Raw genomic sequence first — 22723 nt, 5'->3', positions numbered from 1 at the left:
TGGGCAGGGTCAACACATGGGAAGAAAGCCCGCAGGCTGCTAAGATCTAGATTCTTCCTTCTGCAGAGATGGGGGGAGGGCAAATGGCTTCTGCACCAAGCTGCACTGAAAACGGAGTGATGTTCAGATGGCTGACCCACCACAGGCACACAGGCAAATCCCCCATATTAAAATGGAATTTATTTTATTTTATTTTTTTGTCGATCGTGGGGCTTGAACTCTGGGCTTGGGCGCTGTCCCTGAACTCTTCAGCTCAAGGCAAGCACTCTACTGCTTGAGCCACAGCGCCACTTCCAGTTTTTTAGTGGTTTATTGGAGATAAGAGTCTCACGGACTTTCCTGCGCAGGCTGTCTTTGAACCGTGATCCTCAGATCTCAGCCTCCTGAGTAGCTAGGATTATAGGCATGAACTACTGGCGCCGGGCTGGAAATATTTTTTATCCCAGAGCTCCTTCTACAAGCCCTCAGTGCAGCAGAGGGACAACCTTGTGAGGACCAAGAATTTACAATGCACTTGGATGTCTGGAGAAATGCATCAACAATTACTGGCTGTGGGGGGGAGGGGGGAGGCTGGGAAGGGATGTGAAGGGTAAACAAAGGAGGAGGCTGCAATGCTTGGTAAGAAATGTGCGCATTATCCTGCCCATGTAATTGTAACTCCTCTGTACAATATGTTCACAAATAAAATTAAATTAAATTAAAAAAAAAAACTCAAAAAAAAAAACAATTACTGGCTGGCTCTTTAAATTACATTTGCTTTCTAGGCTTTTTGGCCATTGCTGGCTTAAAAAAATGACCACCAGGGTTGGGAAGGTGGCTCAGTGGTAGGGTGCTTACCTTGCATGCATGAGGCCCTGCGTTCAATTCCTCAGCACCACACGAGCAGAAAAAGCCAGAAATGGTGCTATGGCTCAAGTGGTAGAGCACTAGCCTTGAGCTGAAGAGCTGAGGGACAGCACCCAGGCCCAGAGTTCAAGCCCCATGACCAACCAAAAAAAAAAAAAAAAAGACCACCGATTCTTGTAAAGTTATTATTTACAGTTATATCTAACTGAAGTTCAGTAAAACTTGCTTGAATTTAAGTTACCAAGTGGTACACAGATGTGTTGGTTAAGTATACATCACACATGGCAATGAAGTGGCTATTCAATGTGTTTTAGGAGGAAAAAAGTAATCACAATATTCAATGTAAGTAAGCCACTAACATGGCTTTAAATTTATTTCTATCTCCAAGTTACACAAGGATAATGACAAAGTCAGCAGAGGTAGGGTAAAAAACATCAGAAAAAACAAAGCTTTTAAAGTATAAAACAGCAGGACAACTCTTTCCAACTGGTTGTCCCAAATAAAGCGGAAAGGGGAAGGCTTGCAGACATGCAGGCATGAGCCCCTGCCTGAGGGAGAGCTCACAACTCCTTCACCAAACTGTTCAGTTATAGGAAGAGCCTTAGAAAAACACTACACTAAGCCGGGTGCTGGTGGCTCATGCCTGTAATCGCAGCTACTCAGGAGGCTAAGATATGAGAATCGTGGTTCAAAGCCAGTCTGGGCAGGAAAGTCTCCATGAGACTCTCATCTCCAAAACCACCAGAAAACTGGAAGTGGTGCTGTGGTAGAGCACTCGTCTTGAGCTGAAGAGGTTAGGAGCAGTGCTCAGGCCCTGAGTTCAAGTCCCACAACCAACAAAAAAAAAGAAAAACACTACAATGCCAAGTCAATTTCTTGGCTTTGTTTTTAACCGATTAGTAGCTCCTTTAAGAGGAAACAACATTATTTACTTACCAAGCAAAGGTTCTTTATTTTGCAGCAACTCACAGTAGCTTGTGGTGAGAATTCCAATGGGATTACTGGGCACAAACCGGCCTTCCTTCACCAAACGCTCACACGTTCGCATTAAAGTCCCTGAGAACTGAGATGGGTCCACTCCATAGTCTCTCCACCCACCAACGCCATCCGCAACTCCTAAGGAAAGGACAAGAGCACCATAACAACGTCTTAGGAAGTTAACTACATGCTAGTGCATCATCATCATCTCAAAGTCACCCTAAAAAATGCTCAAATTGAATTCAATACACATTAACATTTCTAAGTCAAATTATCTTGCTTACAATTTGGTCACTCACTTATTCATGGATAAACATTTGTGCTACCACAGGATGGCACTGCCAACCAACTATGAAAGAGTTCCATTTCAGCAGGAGTATCATTTTGTATATAAGAATCTGGGTTAACAGACATCCCAAAATAGATGAATGGATCAAAAAAATGTGGCACCTATATACAATGTTACACAGCCACTAGAAAGGATAAAATAATAGTATTTGCAGGGCAAAGGATGGAACTAGAACAAATCATGTTGAGTGAGGTAAGCAAAGATCAGAGAGACAAATGGTACACATTCTCCCTGATACACAGAAGTTATATTTAAAACCAACAGGATATGACAAATTATACAGGATTCTAGGCCCATATAGAGTGAGACCAGAAAAGGAGAGTCTTAGGAGAAAAATCACCAAGTTGTAATACCCAAGCACCTCTTTATATATATATATATATATATATATATATATATATATATATATATATATATATATATATATATATATTTCATATACATACCGAAATGAACTTCAAAGATAAGGAAACAAAAGACCTTTTCTTAATTTGTCTTTTCATTTTTAGATGACTCTGTATTGTTTACCTCATATACGGTGTATACACATGCACATCTTAGGGAAGGTGGGGGAAAGGCACAGAATCAGTGGAAAATGGGTGAAAAAGTGCAGCATCAGAGCCCACCGGCTATACTGGACTTCGATGAAAGTGAACCAAGCAACTCGTAAGGCAGGGATGGAAGGGAGGGAATAGGAGAGAATGAGGGAACAGATGATAATAAGCAAAAGGAAGGCAATGTACTTATTACCTGATGTATGTAAAGGTAACCCTGCTATATATCACCTCTAAAAAAAAAAAAAAAAAAAAAAGAATCTGGGTTCGCATCTGTAATCCTAGCTACTCAGGAGCTGAGATCTGAGTGTGGTTAGAAGCCAGCTCAGACAGGAAAGCCCCAGGACTGGCACAGAAAAAAGAATTTTATGAGAGAGGACAAAAACTGATTTTTTTCCTTTAAAGTGCTGAAATAAGTGATAACACATGAGAACAGCAGAAGCAGACCTGGAGATGGTGCTTTAGTAGGACAGCATGGTTAGCATACATGATAGCCTAGGTTTGATTGCCAGCAACAAGAATGAAACTGCCAAAACAGGAAATTTCTTTTGTTTTGTTTTTTTGTTTTGCTTTTTTGGGGGGGTCCTGTCGTAGGGCCTGAACTCTGGGCCTGGGCACTGTCCCTCAGCTCTTCAGCTCAAGGCTAGCGCTCTACCACTTGAGCCACAGCGCCACTTCCGGCTTTTTCTTTTTGCTTATGTGGTGCTGAGGAATCGAACCCAGGGCCTTGAGCATGCAAGGCAGGTGCTCTACCACTGAGCCACCTTCCCAGCCAAAGCAGGAAATTTCTAACATCAGATATTGGCCAATATCTGAAAAGAACCAAACTGGTCCTTTCCTCTTTGAGGCTTCAGAATTAACCTGTGCAGCGATGCTCTCTACTACAGCAGCAAAGGCCACAAGTGGCTTTGGAGCACCTGGAATGGCAGGTAAGCCCTGCCCCAAATATAAAATACTTGCTGTGAAAAAAAGTCCAAGTTCTCACTGTAGACTGAAGTAGTATTCTTGATATAATATACTAAAGAGAATCCATTACTAAAATTAAACTTTACCATTCTTCTATTACTTGATGTACTAGGAGGTAGAATGGCAACTATGGCTCAGCTTAGGCTGTTTCTATCAACCAGCACTGGTGGAGATTTTCACAGGTCCACAGAGCTGCTGCTGAGCTAGCTCCTAATCTGCTTAAGGCCCCTTTGTGAAGAGGACACCAATACTCAAGACAGTCAGTGAAGTATGGAAGTCAACATCACATACTCTCTGTGCCCACCCCGTGCAATGCACAGGCTCATTCTCTCTCTTCCAACGGGCAAGTCCTTTTCTTTTTTCCTCACCCTAGGCTTGAACTCAGAGCCTGGGTGCTGTCCCTAAGCTGCTTTTGCTCAAGGCTAGCGCTCTACCACTTGAGCCACAGTGCCATTTCTGGCTTTTTTTTTTTTCTTTCTGTTTTTATGTGGTGCTGAGGAATCAAACCCAGGGCCTCATACATGCGAGGCAAGCACTCTACCACTGGGCCACCTTCCCAGCCCCAGGCAAGTCCATTTCTGCCTACTAACTTTAAAGTAACAGAGGGAAATGTCAAACATTTATAGTATTATTAAGACTTTAGATGGACCTTCTGGAAATATCTATAAACAATATGTACAATAGTTGCTATGGAAATAAGAGACTAAAAGCAAAGCAATCAACAAGTAGACAGTTCACACCATTCTGTATCCTTTGAATTTTACCTTTATCATTAGCATGTGTTCTGGATGTGGGGAGAGAGGATGGTGAATTTAGTGTGGGTAACTAGGGGCTTGTACATGCTGGGCAAACACTCAACCACTTTAGCTGCATCCTGTGCAGGAACTAAATAATTTCAAAGACTTCCTGAGCATGAAACTCCCTCCTTATCTAAGCATTTGCATTTCTGTACATCCATCTACATCTTTGATTTAACATGAAATGGACACAGATTTTTTTTTTCTAGTGACAGCCGTTATCTAGCAAATAGGTTCTGAGAGAGGAAGTAGCACAGGCAGACAAGTATGATGATTAAAGACTTACTATCACTGGGGCACTGTGTGACCAACCAGTAAGCAAGATCTCTCTTTGGGGCAATTCCAAACTAGCTCATTAAATGATATGAAGCCTGGGATTTGTTTCAAAGTAAGTAGGGGTGGGAGGAGATGAGACAAGCCTGGCCATGAATGGATCATTGTTGAAGTTGAATGTGAGCAATGCTCATCTTCTCCACTTTGATATTTATTTGAAAACTTTCACAACACAGTTTATTTATTTATTTATTTTTTTGTCGGTCGTGGGGCTTGAACTCTGGGCCTGGGCGCTGTCCCTCAGCTCTTCAGCTCAAGGCGAGTGCTCTACCACTTGAGCTACAGCGCCACTTCCGGTTTTCTGGTGGTTTATTGGAGATAGGAGTCTCACGGTCTATCCTGCCCGGGCTGGCTTTGAACCGCGATCCTCAGATCTCAGCCTCCTGAGTAGCTAGGATTACAGGCGTGAGCCACCAGCGCCCGGCTCACAACACAGTTTAAATAACAGTAACAATGACAAAGCAAAAAAGAAAAAAGATTCTCTGCCCTCTGCATGGAGAGAAAAAGCAGAAGCAGTAGGCTGGGTAGGTGATCAGCTTCGGTGTAGCCTGTAGATAGGGAAATCTCTGACACCTTAGAGAGGACAGTGGAGGTGAGGGGAAGAGAACACTGAGGACACCTCCTCACCAGAACAGCGACTGCACTGCAGCCTGTTTTAAAGTAGTTGTGAGGAGATGTGAGAAACTATTACAAAAATTTACAATAGTTCACTAGGAAGCTCTTTTGAGGAATTCTTATTTCATAGGGGTTACACTTTCACTTATCTTCCTCCCCGCGCCCTCTACCCCTGCCCCCCAACCCCCGCCCCGGTCCTGGGGCCTAAACACTGGGAACTCTGGACCTGGACACTGTCCCTCAGCTCTTCAGCTCAAAGCTAGAACTCTACCACTTGAGCTACAGCACCACTTCCGGCTTTTTCTGTTTATGTGGTGCTGAGGAATCGAACCCAGGGCCTCATGCATGCAAGGCAAGTGCTCTACCACTGAGCCACCTTCCCAGCCCCTTTCACTGCAAATTTAAATGAAACAATTTATGTTAAAGTAGACTACCATTACAGTCATTGCCACATCATCTGATGATTCATTCATTCTTTTCACTACTGCCTGCTCAAGGAAAGAATTTTCTCTAGTCCAAGAGCCACAATTAACTTTAAATACAATATGGTTTCATCTATGCATGTCCTTCACAAAGAAAACCATTAAACACAGATAGTGTTTAGAGTCAGCTCCTGGCATCCGCTAATCATCTGTCAGCAGGCTGTCTGCTCCACACAGCCTTCAACATTAATCAGATTCTTCCCAGAATAGAGCACAACCTTTCAGGCACCTGTTTGCATTTTACATGGGTAGAAGATCCCAGACGAAACTCCACCAGTCAAATCTCTTTAGAGGAAAGATAAATTCAAAGAGTACTTTTAAAGAAGCATATAAACTTCCCAATAAGGTTGTGGTGGAAAAGTGCTTCTTTTGTTCTGTCATTTTCTTAGAGAGAACAAGTTATCTAATGGGAAGAGACATAGGTTCAGAATCAGGCTAAAACCAGAGTAACCCATACCACAAGTACATCTGAAATCTAGTTCCTTTTTTTTTAAATTGGAAATCAAGTTTTATCCACATTCAAGTTATTTCTTTTTCTTTTTTGGTTGGTGGTGGGGCTTAAACTCTGGGCCTGGGTGCCATCTCTCAGCTCTCCAGCTCAAGGCTAGCACTCTACCACTTGAGCCACAGTGCCACTTCCAGTTTTCTGGTGGTTCAAGATGTCTCACAGACTTCCTGCCAAGGCTGGCTTTGAACAGTGATCCTCAGATTTCAGCCTCATGAGTAGCTTGAATTACAGACGTGAGCCATGGGCACCCGGCTCTTTTCTTTCTTTTTTTGCTGGTCCTGGAGCTAGCATTCAGGGCCTGGGCACTGACCTCTTTGTGTTCAAGGCTAGCATTCTACCACTTATGCCACAGCACCACTTCTGGCTTTTTCTGAAATGAGAGTCTCATGGACTTTCCTGACCAGGCTGGCTTTGGACCACAATTCTCAGATCTCAGCCTCCTGAATAGCTAGGATTACGTGAGCCACCAGTGTCCAGCTGCATCCCAGTTGTTTCTACTCAGAAATTAGTGCATCCTCTCTTCCAGAAGCCAAAGCTTCAGACTATAAAGAACACGAATAGCCAGGCACCGGTGGCTCACACCTGTAATCCTAACTACTCAGAAGGTTGAGATCTGAGGATCACGGTTCAAAGCCAGCCCGGGCAGGCAAGTCCCTAAGACTCTTATCTCCAATAAACCACTAGAAAACTGGAAGTGGGGGCTGGGAAGGTGGCTCAGTGGTAGAGCACTTGCCTTGCATGCATGAGGCCCTGGGTTCGAATCCTCAGCACCACATAAGCAGGAAAAAAAAGCCGGAAGTGGCGCTGTGGCTCAAGTGGTAGAGAACTAGCCTTGAGCTGAAGAGCTGAGGGACAGTGCCCAGGCCCAGAGTTCACGTCCTACGACTGGACCGAAAACTGGAAGTGGTGCTGTGGCTCAAGCGGTAGAATGCTCGCCTTGAGCTGAAGAGCGCAGGGACAGCGCCCAGGCCCAGAGTTCAAGCCCCACAACCAAAAAAAAAAAAAAAAAGAACATAAATACTTTTACAACAATGGAATTGATCCAGATATGAAAGAAATTTTATTGAATATGTATTTCAGATCCCAGGTGCTGGTACATAATGCTTGTAATCTAAGGAGGCTGAGATCTGAGGATCACAGTTCAAAGCCAGCCCAGGCAGGGATAAACCTCTCCAGCAAACTACTCCCCACAAGCCAGAAGTGGAGCTGTGGTACAAGTACTCCAAGGTGGTAGCCTTGAGTAAAAGCAGCTCAGAGATAGTGCCTTGTCTGTTCAAGTACGCATACACACACATTTCAAAGGCAAAGAAAACTGCTGGAGAGATCGCTTAAGATCCCAAGGACATCAGTACAGCACCTACCCAACAGCAAAGGACAAGAATATTCCTCAGGACAAATGGAGGCCACCAGCACATGTGTGCTCTATGAGCACTGCTGTGCTAGGAATGCAGCAAATGGCTGGATGAAAGAGACCCAGCCTGCCTGAGCCTCTCTCCCACTGGCAGGCAGTGCCTGATTACTCACAGGGGACCCACCTACAGGCTCCCTAAATGCTGCCAAGGGAGGGTACAGGCCCTGGAGTTAGGCCCTAGGGGGTTCTTCCAATTTCCACGGGCACAAAGGGGAATGGGAGAAGGAATGGAAACAACTAAGTGGGGCTGGGGCTTGGGAAAAGGGAGGCATCGGAAAATGCAAAGTAAAGTTATGGGCAGGGCTTGGAATGAATGAATGCCAGTTCAGGGACTCAGATTTGATGCTACAGATCTACACTATCCACTGGAGCCCTAGCTAACTTCACTGAGCATGATCATGTGTGCCTGCTGTTGAGTGTATTCCAAACACTGCACCAACAACAAAAAATTGGACAGTATCTTAGTAAAATACTGAAATATTTTAGATTTTTCAGGATTAAGAAGCTAAGTATATACTAATTAAAATAGAGTACTCTGATTTCATCTTGCTTTTGGTGGGGAGAAGGTATTGCTATGTTGCCTAGGCTGAAAATTCCAGGCTCCAGAGTAACTAGGACTATAAGCATGTATCAAGACCTGGCCCATTCTACTTAATGTAGCTACTAGGAAATTTAAGATTACACAAGTAAGCCGGGCACCAGTGGCTCATGCCTGTAATCCTAGCTACTCAGGAGACTGAGATCTGAGGATCATGGTTCAAAGCAAGACCGGGCAGGAAAGTCCGTGAGACTCTTATCTCCAATAAAAACCACTAGAAAACTGGAAGTGGGGCTGTGGCTCAAGCGGTAGAGCACTTGCCTTGAGCTGAAGAGCGCTGGGACACCGGCCAAGCCAGCCCAGAGTTGAAGCCCACAACTGACCAAAAGAAAAATAAAAAAATAAAAAAGATTACACAAGTAGCTTATGGTATACTGCTACAAGTCAGTACTGATACAGACAACAGAAAGTGATCAAGGTTGGGGCTGGGAAGGTGACTCAGTGGTAGAGCACTTGCCTTGCATGCATGAGGCCCTGGGTTCGATTCCTCAGCACCACATAAGCAGAAAAAGCCAGAAGTGGCGCTGTGGTTTAAGTGGTAGAGCGCTAGCCTTGAGCTGAAGAGCTGAGTGACAGCGCCCAGGCCCAGAGTTCAGGCCCCATGACCGGACCCCCCCCCCCAAAAAAAAAAGGAAAAAAAAAAGAAAGTGATCAAGGTTAATGAGTAGGGATGATATAAATCAAACCATTTTATTATTTATTTATTTATTTATTTATTTATTTATTTATTTATTTATTTATTTATTTATTTATTTATTTGGGTCCAGTCCTGGGGCCTGAACTCTGGGCCTGGGCGCTGTCCCTCAGCTCTTCAGCTCAAGGCCAGTGCTCTACCACTTGAGCCACAGTGCCACTTCCGACTTTTTTGTTTTTGCTTATGTGGTGCTGAGGAATCAAACCCAGGGCCTCATGCATGCAAGGCAAGCGCTCTACCCACTGAGCCACCTTCCAAGCCCCAAATCAAACTATTTTAAAACCAATCTATTGCCTAGGACATCACACATAAAATTCAACTGGTTTTTACCACTAAAGTGGAAGTACAGTTATATAAAGTGGGAAATGATCATTTATGATTTGTCTTTTTTATATGAGATGTAGTGAATACTAAATTTCCACAATAATATAAGCACCCAGGAAAAACAGCTGCCAATTTTTTTTTTTTTTGGGGGTCGGTCATGGGGCTTGAACTATGGGCCTGGGCGCTGTCCCTCAGCTCTTCAGCTCAAGGCGAGAGCTCTACCACTTGAGCTACAGCACCACTTCCGGTTTTCTGGTGGTTTATTGGAGATAGGAGTCTCACGGTCTCTCCTGCCCGGGCTGGCTTTGAACCTCGATCCTCAGATCTCAGCCTCCTGAGTAGCTAGGATTACAGGCGTGAGCCACCAGTACTCGGCCTGCCAATTTTTTTTACTTGAAGATGCACCCAACACAGACTATGGCAGAATCTTCAACATTCCCTGAAATCCCCTTACTTGGATCTGTCATGATCTTTCTGCATTTATACAGAGTACACACTCCAATGAAGCTGGTTCTACAGGATGGTTTCTGTCAGTGACAAACAGTCTGTTGCTAGGATCAGTGCCTGACAGTGAACTGAAACTCCAGAGAATGAGTGAGAATGTGACCAGGTCACAGAGTAGGTGAGCAGAGTGTAGCCAGTGAGAATCCAACTGGGCACTTTGTTGCCCACAACCGAATGTTCTCAGAGCAACTGTTGTCTAAAGGCCTCACAACAGGAAGATTGTGGCTAGAGAAAAATGAGCTCTGAGGATAAAGTCAACCTTCCATCCAACGAAACAGATCACATTTACATTAACATTTCTGAAATGATTAGGGCATTTAAGAACACTCCCCTGTGATTCAGAACTGGGAAATGTTGTATTTGCAAATAATTATCCCAATAGGAACAAAAACACAGAACTGCTGGAAAAAAAAATCATCAGTGAAGTTATTGTGAAGAAGTACAGTGTGCTTTGACTGTCTTCAGCTCTCCAGAAGTGAAATCATACATTATAATGTTCCACCTGCTTCAACAACCAGCCCTGATTCCCTCTGCAAGAAGCTTCTCCAAAGCAACCACTCTGCAGTAATCATAAGGAAACCTGCTTCTCTTAGTTCTTCAGAGGCCAAACTTACATCAAGATCTCTAGATTTAAGCAGAACAGCTAACTGGAATAAAGCCTGAAAGGATGAGAAGAAACAAAGATTCAACCTTGTAACAAAGTGTGAAAATGGAACCTAGAAGCAAAACTCAGATTCTGTTAAAGAAATGGAACTGCTCAGAGCACCTGACAAAATAGGAAAAAATGGTCTTTAATAGGTTAGAATTGACTAGTAGCCTAGAAAGTATGAAATTACTAGTCAAAGAGCTTACACACACACAAATACACATGCTTCCACCTATTATCCAGAGCTCTTCGTTAACTTGAGAAGATTATTTCCAGACTACTCTGGGCAGTTGCTTTGTCTTAAAAAGGAATGGAAAGTTGCTGAAATGGAAGTTAGGAAACAGTGTGAAGGCAAAGAAACTTCAAATATCACCTGCTTCTATTATAAATCAGGACAACACAGGCAGGACAGTAAGGGTATTACAGAATTAAGGTCCTCTAATAAAACCAGGGCTTCTGTTAGCTTCTGGTGTTAAAAATGCTTTATGAGCCAGGTACCAGTGGCTCACGCCTGTAATCCTAGCTACTCAGGAGGCTGAGATCTGAGGATCACGACTCAAAGCCAGCCTGGGCAGGAAAGTCCATGGGACTCTTATCTCTAATAAACCACTAGAAAACTGGAAGTGGCACTGTGGCTCAAGTGGTAGAGCACTCGCCTTGAACTGAAGAGCACAGGGACAGTGCCCAAGCCCAGAGTTCAAGCCCCATGACCGACCAAAAACAAAACAAAAAAAAGCTTTATGAAGATAACTCATTTAGACCAGCTTTCTGGTATGTGTGTGTCTTTGTGTATTAGACTTTGAGGCTCAGAGGAGCCAATGAGTGCCACCACCTTGCAAGCCATATATCCTTGACCTAAGACCAAAGAGGTTACTATTTACATCCTGCTTTCTTTACCCCTCTATAAAAATAAGAGCTGGCTTTGACTAAACTACCACCCTCTGGAAAGGTCAGGAGTCACATGCAGTGCTGGCAAGCACACTTGTTCTTCCTCCTTTAAATGAGAACAGTTCCTTTGCATACGCCTGCCAAGTGAAGACCTGTTTCTTGATTTCTGAACACTGTATTTTTTACTCTACATATTGTTCGGTTAAATATGATCTTTGAGTGGCACAGCAAAGAGTAATTTTCAAAGAGTAATTTTCTTTTTGTGTTCCATGCCTTCTGTTATTCTTGCTATTCAAGCAGCTGAGATCTGAGGATTGCGATTTGAAGCCTGGACAGACAAATCCAGTAGACTCTTGTCTCCAACTAAACAGCAAAAAGCCAGAAGTGAAGCTGTGGCTCAACTGGTAGAGTATAAGCATTGAGTAAAAAAGCTAAGCAAGAGGAAGAGACCCTGAGTTTAAGCCCCAGTACTGGTAGGTGTGCGTGTGCACATATAATGCACGCGTAAGTGTGTATGTGTGCGCACACATGTACGCACAAAGAAAGCAATCAGGTTACTTCTTTTTTTTTTTTTTTTTTTTGTCGGTCGTGGGGCTTGAACTCTGGGCCTGGGCGCTGTCTCTCAGCTCTTCAGCTCAAGGCGAGAGCTCTACCACTTGAGCTACAGCGCCACTTCCGGTTTTCTGGTGGTTTATTGGAGATAGGAGTCTCACGGTCTCTCCTGCCCGGCTGGCTTTGAACCGCGATCCTCAGATCTCAGCCTCCTGAGTAGCTAGGATTACAGGCGTGAGCCACCAGCGCCCGGCCAATCAGGTTACTTCTATAGGAGGGTAAAACATTATATAAATCCAGTTAAAAGTACACTATAATGACATTGAATATTGGAAGCTATTCAACTATTTTATTGAACATTCACTGTATCAGGATGTGCACTGAGTGGGAGCTGAGTTCCTGTGCATGAGAACCTGAAATCAAGTGCTAAGAACTGTGGCTGAGGAGGGGATCTGGAGAGAGCTAAGATAAATGACTGCAATAAAACAAAATAAATGTAAACCAATAAAAACAAAAGCACACTATCTCTACCTGAAGGAATCAGAAAAGTACTCAGAAAAGTGTCTGAAAAGATTCAAAGTATCTGAGATGTAGGAAGCATGTTGATGAAGGCACTCTGGGTATTTTCTTCCCATTGTGGGTGGGTTTGTTTGTGCCTGGGTTTAAACACAGGAGCTCACACTCTCACTTGGCTTTTTTTTTTTCCTTCCTGCTGGTGCACTCTATCACCTGAGCCACACCTTTAGTCTGACATTTTTGCTGGTTAATTGGAGGTTTTGAGAATCTCTTGGGCTGGGCTCCTGTGGCTCACACCTGTAATTCTATCTTCTCAGGAAGCTGAGATTTCAGAATTGTGGTTCAAAGCCAGCCCAGGCAGGAAAGTTCCAATTAACCACCAGAAACTGAAGCAGAGTCCTAGTCTTTCTTTTCTTTTCTTTCTTTCTTTTTTTTTTTTGTCGGTCATGGGTCCTGAACTCTGGGCCTGTGCACTATCCCTCAGCTCTTCAGCTCAAGGCTAGCACTCTACCACTTGAACTACAGCACCACTTCTGGCTTTTTCTACTTATGTGGTGCTGAGGAATCAAACCCAGGGCCTCATGCATGCAAAGCAAGCACTCTACCACTGAGCCACCTTCCCAGCTCAGAGTACTAGTCTTTAGTGAAAAAGCTCAGGGACAGCACCCAGGCCCTGAGGTTCAAATTCCAGGACAAAAAAAAAAAATCTCTTTTACTTTCCTGCTGGGGCTGGCTTCTACCTGTGATCCTCAGATCTCAGCCTCCTGAGTAGCTAGTAGCCTCCTGGCAGGTGTGAGCTACCTGCCACCAGCTGTTTTTGTTTTGTTTTCTTTAATGAATTCTTACTTGGCCACTCCCAAATCACGTGTGTGTGTGTGTGTGTGTGTGTGTGTGTGTGTGTGTGTGTGTGTGTGTGTGTGTGTGTGTGTGTGTGTGTGTGTGTGTGTGTGTGTGTGTGTGTGTGTGTGTGTGTGTGTGTGTGTGTGTGTGTGTGTGTGTCAGGTGTGTGTGTGAGTCCTAGAGCTTGAACTCAGGACCTGTGTGCTGTCTCAAAGCTTCTTTTTCTCAAGGCTAATGCTCTACCACTTGGGTCACAGCTCCACTTTCAGCTTTTTTGGTAGCTTAGCAGAGAAAAGAGTCTTATATACTTTCCTGTCCATGTTAGCTTTGAGGCTTTGAACTACAATCCTCAGATCTCAACCTCCTGAGTAACCAGGATTACAAACGTGAGCCACTTGCACCCAGCTTCCTAAACAAGTCAATCCTGGGCTTGAATTCAGGGCCTGAGCTCTATCCCTGAGCTTTTTCACTAAAGGCAAGTTACTCTACCACTTAACCCACAGCTCTGCTTTTGGCTTTTTTTTTGGGGGGGGGGTGATTAACTGGAGATAAGAGTCTCATAGACTTTCCTGCCTGAGCAGGTTTGAACCACAATCCCCAGATCTCAGCCTCCTGAATAGCTAGGATTACAGGCATGGGCCACTGGCACAGGGCTTCACACTTTTTTTTTGGGTCCGGTCGTGGGGCCTGAACTCTGGGCCTGGGCGCTGTCCCTCAGCTCAAGGCTAGCGCTCTACCACTTGAGCCACAGCATCACTTCCGGCTTTTTTTTTTTTGCTTATGTGGTGCTGAGGAATCGAACCCAGGGCCTCATGCATGCAAGGCAAGCGCTCTACCACTGAGCCACCTTCCCAGCCCCAAGGGCTTCACACTTTTAATCTAGCTCTGTTCACTTTTTTCCTCCAAGAAATCTCTCATCAAAGTTATTTTTTAAAAAAGTGTATGGTGTATGTGGAGGGGTAGGGATAGAAAGTCCAAGTCACAAAGATTAGTTGCAGCTCCACACTGAGGAAAATCTGACCTCCAGGTAAAAGCCTGCCTGAGAAACTCCTACAGCAAACTGTCACCATTAATCAGCACAAAGCCACCAGAACATAGGTATTGGGAACTCCAGGGAAAGGCAATGTCTTCCACCACTAACGTCAACACAACTTAGTGAGGCTTTTTTTTTTTCCGTCTTAATTAAGGGGCTTTTGTTCCTTAGGTATGGCTAGTACCTGTGTAGTATTTAGACTCTACAGAAAAACCCCTCAGGGGGCTGGGAAGGTGGCTCAGTAGAAGAGTGCTTGCCTCAGATGCATGAAGCCCTGGATTCGATTCCTTAGCACCACATAAACAGAAAAAGCCCGAAGTGGAGCTGTGGCTTAAATGGTAGGGCACTAACCTTGAGCTGAAAAGCTGAAGGACAGCGCCAGGGCCAGAGTTCAAGCCCCACGACCGACCAAAAAAAAAAAAAAGTATCAAATTCTGAAATGACAGAACCAGTGCAAGGGCAAGTTCTAGATCTCAACACAGAGAGGAGGCGTTCTTGGTGGCCTCTGAGCCTCCAGATCTTCATTCCTCAGGAGAGTCTTATCTCCAAGCTCATAGCACTGGCTTGAACAGTATACCCTGTTCCAAGTGCCTGAGCCAGTACTCTACGAAAGCAGATCTTCAGCAAGTGAGTTAACTTGTCTTAAGAAACACAAACTAAGCCGGGCGCTGGTGGCTCACGCCTGTAATCCTAGCTACTCAGGAGGCTGAGATCTGAGGATCACGGTTCAAAGTCAGCCCGGGCAGGAAAGACCGTGAGACTCCTATCTCCAATAAACCACCAGAAAACCGGAAGTGGCGCTGTAGCTCAAGTAGTAGAGCGCTCGCCTTGAGCTGAAGAGCTGAGGGACAGCACCAAGGCCCAGAGTTCAAGCCCCACGACCGACAAAAAAAAAAAGAAACACAAACTAGCCTGGCACCAGTGGCTCATGCCTGTAATCCTAGTCAATTAGGAGGCTGAGATCTGAGGATCACGGTTCAAAACCATCCTGGGCAAGAAAGTCTGTGACATTCTTTTTTTTTTTGGGGGGGTCCGGTCGTGAGTCCTGAACTCTGGGCCTGGGCGTTGTCCCTCAGCTCTTCAGCTCAAGGCTAGCGCTCTACCACTTGAGCCACAGCGCCACTTCCGGCTTTTTTTTCTTTTTGCTTATGTGGTGCTGAGGAATCGAACCCAGGGTCTCAGGCATGCAAGGCAAGCACTCTACCACTGAGCCACCTTCCCAGCCCAAGTCTGTGACATTCTTATCTCCAATTAACCACTAGAAAACTAGAAGTAGTGCTGTGGCTCAAGTAGTATAGCACTCGCCTTGAGCTGAAGAGCTGAGGGACAGCACCCAGGCCCAGAGTTCAACCAAAGAAAGAAAGAGAGGGGGGGGGAAGGAAGGAAGGAAGGAAGGAAGGAAGGAAGGAAGGAAGGAAGGAAGGAAGGAAGGAAGGAAGGAAGGAAGGAAGGAAGGAAGGAAGGAAGGAAGGGGAGAGAGGGACAGAGGGAGGGAGGGAGGGAGAGAGGGAGGGAGGGAGGGAGGGAAGAGAGAGAGAAAGAGAAAGAAAGACAGGAAGGAAGGAAGGAAGGAAGGAAGGAAGGAAGGAAGGAAGGAAGGAAGGAAGGAAGGAAGGAAGGAAGGAAGGAAGGGAGGGAGGGAGGAAGGGAGGGAGGAAGGGAGGAAGGGAGGAAGGGAGGAAGGGAGGAAGAAAAGAAGGGAGGGAGGGAAGGAGGGAGGGAGGGAACATGAACTAGCCAGGTGTTGGTGGCTCATGTCTGTAATCCTAGCTACTCAGGAGGCTGAGATCTGAGGACTGCAGTTCAAAGCTAGCCCTGACAGGAAAGTCCATGAGACTCTAATCTCCAATTAACCCCCAGAAAACTACAAGTGGAACTGTGGCTCAAAGTGGTAGAGTAGTACTAGCTTTGAGCAAAAAGCTTAGGGACAGTGCACCGGCCTTGAGTTCAAGCCCCACAACTGGGGAGAAAAAGAAAAAAGAAACACCAAGTACCAGCCACAGGTCAGTGTAGCTGGCAGCAGTCTTGAGTTTGTAGACTGCCAGCTCCATACACATTGGTCTGTGGTCACAACTGAGGGACAGAGCCCACTCTCAGATAACACATAAAAGAGTAAACCATTCAGCTTCTGCAATCACATCCACCACTATTCAATAGCTCATTAAATATTCAACAGTAGCATTTTCAAGTACTGAGAAATAAGCATATGAAGCTTCACCTCACTTTGAAGAAATGCCTTGTTTCACCACACCCTCCAGAAGTAAGTGTGAAGTAATCTCATTTCACAACTTCTCTTCTGTGCAAACTGACTACTGTCAGGTAAGAAAGATTTCTCCCTAGAAAAGGACAATCTTCAAAAAATCAGTAATATAGGGGCTGGGAAGGTGGCTCAGTGGTAGAGCGCTTGCCTTGAATGCTTGAGGCCTGGGGTTCGATTCCTTAGCACCACATAAGCAAAAAGAAAAAAGCCGGAAGTGGCGCTGTGGCTCAAGTGGTAGAGCACTAGCCTTGAGCTGAAGAGCTGAGGGACAGCGCCCAGGCCCAGAGTTCAGGCCCCACGACCGGACCCCCCCCCAAAAAAAATCAGTAATATATAAAGTATACAGTTTCATTTGGTTTGACCACTACAATAATCCCTGTACCTCTAAGTCTTTCCACCCCAGTGGCTGGCCTAGTATGTGGCACAGCAGTTGTCCACCCCTGCTGCCCACTGGACTGACCGGTGGAGCTCCTGCCCCAGCGAGCATACCCAGGACAGGCACAGGTAATTAGTTAAGTACCCAGACCCAGCACCCAGAACTTAATACAGCCAGCCAGATGCAAGTGCTACAGAGGCGAGTAACCCTGCCTTGAAAATGCCTCTTGTATCAAGCAGTCTCATCTTAGTTCTCAAACTTGATCTGTCCTCTTGCATTTCCCAGTCCAGTCAGCAGCCCACCACATACACTTCAGGACTAGAATCTCTTGCCAGGTCCGAACCCTCAAAACCAGCTCCCATCCCTCCTCCTCTTTGATGAGCTATGTCTGGTGCTCACTAAGTCCCCTTGGTTGATTCTGTCTACAGTCCTGAAACGCAATGACTTCCACTGCCCCAGCTAAAATGAACCCTCTCTGGCTCAGACTATTTCACCATCTGACCATCTCCACCAACATCTGTTCTCTCCTTACACCCCACTCCATGCCCCACTTGGTTTTACACCAATGCTACATCCAGAGTACCCCCCTAGTAAAGCCCTCCCATATGTAGGCCACCCTTACTGCTTATCTATGTTAATATAATCTAGAAGGCACACAAGAAACCAATAGTTCTGTTGTCTGTTCTCCTGGGGGAGAGGCCTTGCAGCTAGAGGCCAAGGTGAAAGGGAGATTGCACCCTTCTGAAATGTGAACCATTTTGAGTTCTACCATTTAATGTGCTGCCTCTTCAAAGCCACCACATAAAAACAAAAGCAAACACTTCACATATCTTCCTACCAAGAAACAAAATAAAACTAAAAACCACAGGACTCCCCAACACTGCACTTTTTCTTTTCTTGCCAATCCTGGGGCTTGAACCCCAAGCCTGGGCGTTGTCCCTGAGCTTCTCTAGCTCAAGGCTAGAACTCTACAACTTGAGCAGCATCTCCACTTCTGGCATTTTTTGCTGGTTAACTGGAGATAAGTCTCATGGACTTTCCTGCCTGAGCTAGCTTCAAACGGTGAACTTCAGATCTCAGTGTCCTGGCTAGTTAGAATTACAAGCATGAGCCACAGGTGCCCAGCTCAAACTCTCTTTTTTTTTTTTGGTCAGTCATGGGGCCTGAACTCTGGGCCTGAGCGCTGTCCCTCAGCTCTTAGCTCAACCTTTTTTCTAAGTTAGCTCTCAATAGTGCCCTGGTATCCTGACACAAGACATCTGTGGTTTGGGGAGCTTCTGATCCCTTACCTGAGAGTGCCCCACTCTGCTCAGTTACCTCACCTGACTGAAAGCCCAGCTCACCTCCCAGGACCTTCCCTGGGCTTCCACACATTTCTCCTAATTGCGCTGGGAATCTCACTGCCTTTCCCACCTCCTAAGGTCACTGGAGAGCTGCCCTTTCTCTCTTTATCTTGGTCTTCTCCACAGTACCTGACAGGGACTAACAGGACACAACCAGCAAGCAGAGAGTTAAGTTGAGAGTATTGAAAAGTGAGAACACAAATGCTGTAGTGTGCAGACTATCACTACAGAACCCAGCCCACCAAACCAAGCCGTGTGGCAAAGGTAGCAGAGGGAGCTTACTTTCTCCTATACTGTGGAGAATGGAGGCTGAGGACAGACACTGTAAAGGAGTGGAGGGAAATAGCACTCTGGCTTTCTTGGTCACTGCTCACTCATCCAAGACTCTGGCCCAATTAACATTTTTTCTTCTTTTTGCCAGTCTTGGGGCTTGAACTCAGAGCCTTGGTACTGTCCCTGAGCTTCTTTTGCTCAAGGCTAGTACTATACCACTTGAAGCACAGCGCCACTTTCGGCTTTTTCTGTGTTATGTGGTTCTGAGGAATAGAACCAAGGGCTTCATGCGTGCTAGGCAAGCACTCTACCACTGAGCTGCATTCCCAGCCCTGGCCCAATTAACTCTCTAAACTTTAATTTCCTTCGCTGAAAAAGAGTGGCAGGACAAATTCTCCCAAGTTCCTTTTCCAGATCTAAGAATCTAAATCACACTGCAAAAAAAGGATCCCATTTCACCAACTTCTGATGAAAAAGGGTATACTTCACTTTTTACAAAGCATGTTTTATGTACTGTACCAACTAGTTTTGAAGAGCTCCATTTCCAGCTTCCTATCTTATCCCTAGTTCTTACTATGTGACTACAGGAATATTTGCAGAGTTACTCCAATGGCTCAGAAAGCAAAAATACTGCCCCCAGCTCTTTACCTCAGTTTAACAACACTACTAACCAATTGAGGATGTTTTTCATCTTTTTTTTTTTTTTTTGGGGGGGGGATCCGGTCATGGGGCCTGAACTCTGGGCCTGGGCACTGTCCCTCAGCTCTTCAGCTCAAGGCTAGCGCTCTACCACTGGAGCCACAGCACCACTTCCGGCTTTTTTCTTTTTGCTTATATGGTGCTGAGGAATTGAACCCAGGGCCTCATGCATGCAAAGCAAGAACTCTACCACTGAGCCACCTTCCCAGCCCCACGTTTTTCATCTTTAAGCCACTAATAAAAATGTCAGGTCAATCATCTTAAATTTGAAATCTTGATAAAACAGTAAGATAATTGCAGATTACTGTACCCACTTTATACAGATCCAATAAATATGTGAATAAATTACTATGCACAGATAGGTCTATTTATAAAACACTACCTTATCATTGGAAGACTTCTTTGGCAGATCATTGATTCTTTGTTCATTGAAAGCAACATACATTAACAAGAAAACAAGATCAAATCAGTAGCTCAAGAACCAAGAGACAGTGGGCACCAGTGGCTCCTTCCTGTAATCCTAGCTACTCAGGAGGCTGAGATGTGAGCATCACTTTCAAAGTGGGGGGGAGGGGGGAGTCCATGTGACTCTTATCTCCAATAAACCACCAGAAATCTGGAAGTGGTACTGTGGCTCAAGTAGTAGCATGCTAGCTTTGAGCAAAAGGAGCTCAGGAGCAGGTTGCTGGTGGCTCACGCCTGTCATCCTAGCTACTGAGGAGGCTGAGATCTGAGGATCATGGTTCAAAGCCAGCCCAGGAGACTCTTATCTCTAATAAAACCACTCGAAAACCGGAAGTGGCACTGTGGCTCAAGCGGTAGAGCGCTCGACTTGAGCTGAAAAGCACAGGGACAGCGCCCAGAGTTCAAGCCCCACGACCGACAAAAAAAAAAAAAAAAAAAAAGGAGCTCAGGGACAGTGCCCAGGCCCAGAGTTCAAGGCTCAGGACTGCCCCCCACCAAAAAAGAAAGGAAGAAAGAAAGAAAAGAAAAGAAAGAAAGATGGAAAGGAAGGAAGGAAGGAAGGAAGGAAGGAAGGAAGGAAGGAAGGAAAGGAAGGAAGGAAGGAAAGAAAAGAAGAAAGAAAGGAAGGAAGGAAGGATTGAGACATAGATTTCTAGACTCAATACATCCATAGGCTTTCCTGTTAGGCTTTCTCACTTTACAAAAAACAGAGACCGTATTACCAATTAGTGGTCAAAGCCAGAGACCTTACAGTTCTCTAGCTCCTATAAAGAACTTATTTTCTTACCCAAGAAAGACTACTATTCAAACCATGCAGTTAAAAGAGAAGCACTCTCAGCAAGCTACCTTTGTACCACCTGAAATGGTAGCACAAATTCTGAGTAGTCTAAAAAACCTGCGAGATAATGATAGCCTTCAAAGATCAAAATGTACAGTATCAGCAGTGAAAAAGAAAAAAAAAAGATCAGTTCCTTTCTTTTCAAAATAGTCTGTTAAAGAATAAAAGAAAAACCAGTGCAGAAAGTGCTAGAACTAGCCTGAGTAAAAAGTGCTGGGCACCAGGCACTGGTGGCTCACACCTATAATCCTAGCTACTCAGGAGACTGAGATATAAGGATCGAGGTTCAAAGCCAGCCCAGGCAGGAAAGTCCATGAAACTCTTATCTCTAGTTAACTTCCAGAAAACCAGAAGTAGTGCTGTAGCTCAAGTGGTGGAGCCCTGGCCTTGAGCTGAAGAGCTCAGGGACAGCGCCCAGGCCAAGTTCAAGCCCCATGACCAACAAAAACATCAACAACAACAAAAAAATGCTGGCACTCTTATAGGAAGGAAGGCATTTTTGTAATATCTTGACTAGAGTTCTGTGTTAGATACTACACAACTGCTTAAAAGAGCACTGTCACTCCTTAAAAAGAAGAGGAAAAAAAAAAGAATGAGACCCATGATATGCCAGGTGCCAGTGGCTTATGCCTGTAATCCTAGTTACTCAGGAGGTTGAGCTCTGAGGATCATGGTTCAAAGCCAGCTTGGACAGGAAAGTCCATGAGACTATTATTTCCAGTTAATCACAGTGACGCTGTGGCTCAAGTGGTAGAGGGTTAGCCTTGAGCAAAAGGGGCTCAGGGATAGTGTCCAGGCCCTGAGATCAAGCCCCAGGACTGCCAGAAAAAAGAAAAAAAAATGCCCGTCTTCTCTCCTTAATCCACTCCTAATCTGTTTTTTTTGGGTGGGGGTCCGGTCGTGGGGCCTGAGTGCTGTCCCTCAGCTCTTCAGCTTAAGGCTAGCGCTCTGCCACTTGAGCCACAGCACCACTTCCAGCTTTTTTTCTTTTTGCTTATGTGGTGCTTGAGGATTCGAACCCAGGGCCTTATGCATGCAAGGCAAGCACTCTACCACTGAGCCACCTTCCCAGCCCCTCCTTATCTGTTTTTGTTGGTTTGAACTCTGGACTTAGGCGCTGTTCCTGCACTCTTCAGCTCAAGGCGAGTGCTCTACCACTTGAGCCAAAGCGCCACTTCCAGTTTTCTAGTGGTTTATTGGAAATAAGAGTCTCAATGACTTTTCTGCCCGGGCTGGCTTTGAACCATGATCCTCAGATCTCAGCCTCTTCAGTAGCTAGGATCACAGGCGTGAGCCACTGGCACCCGGCTTCCACTCCTAATCTTATAGAATGTACTTCATTGTATCTTTCCATCTTAAGAATTCTTTTTGGTCAGTCTTGGGGCTTGAACTCGGGGCCTGAGTACTGTCCCTGAGCTCTTTTGCTCAAGGGCTCTAGCACTTTGATGGAGCCACTTCTGGTTTTCCAGTGGTTAATTGGAGATGAAAGTATCATGGATTTTCCTGCTCCAACTGGCTTTAAACGGTGATCCTCAGATCTCAGCCTCCATAGCTAGAACTACAGATGTGAACCACTGGCACCCAGCTAAAAAGAATTGTAAACTAAATTTAAAGAACTAAACCAAAGACTAACAAATTCAAATGAATAGGAATGTGTATTATCAGCTTAATGACGTCTGTAGTAGAGTGGCATCTGTGAAAAAAAATCTAGAATTATGATTTTGTGAATTTACAAAGTAGTATACAAATGATTTTGGGTATTAGGGAGACAGAAAAACTCAAGAGGGCTGGGAAGGTGGCTTAGTGGTAGAGTGGTTGCCTTGCATGCATAAGGCCCTGGGTTTGATTCCTCAGCACCACATAAGCAGAAATCGCCGGAAGTGGTGCTGTGGCTCAAGTGGTAGAGTGCTAACCTTGAGCTGAAGAGCTGAGGGACAGCGCCCAGACCCAGAGTTCAGGCCCTATGAGCGACAAAAAAAAAAAGAAAGAAAAAATAAACCCAAGAGTTTTAAAAATGTATAACAACTCCAAACAA

The 22723-nt window shown here is 45.1% G+C and overlaps 1 protein-coding gene across 1 annotated transcript in view; it reads right to left on the bottom strand.

Moving 5' to 3' along the window:
• Positions 1-22723, bottom strand: part of LOC138826403 (protein phosphatase PTC7 homolog) — a 41683-nt gene that overhangs the window by 11048 nt on the left and 7912 nt on the right. Inside the window, exon 2 of the mRNA XM_070021540.1 lies at positions 1783-1962. Coding sequence (XP_069877641.1) covers positions 1783-1962 — 180 coding nt within the window. The remainder of the gene's footprint in view (positions 1-1782; positions 1963-22723) is intronic.

This window comes from Dipodomys merriami, unplaced genomic scaffold (genome assembly GCF_024711535.1).
Source record: "Dipodomys merriami isolate MVZ:Mamm:240054 unplaced genomic scaffold, mDipMer1.0.p SCAF_142, whole genome shotgun sequence".
Taxonomy (NCBI): domain Eukaryota; kingdom Metazoa; phylum Chordata; class Mammalia; order Rodentia; family Heteromyidae; genus Dipodomys; species Dipodomys merriami.
Note: the sequence above shows the minus strand (reverse complement) of the source record. Positions and strands in the feature narration are given on the sequence as shown.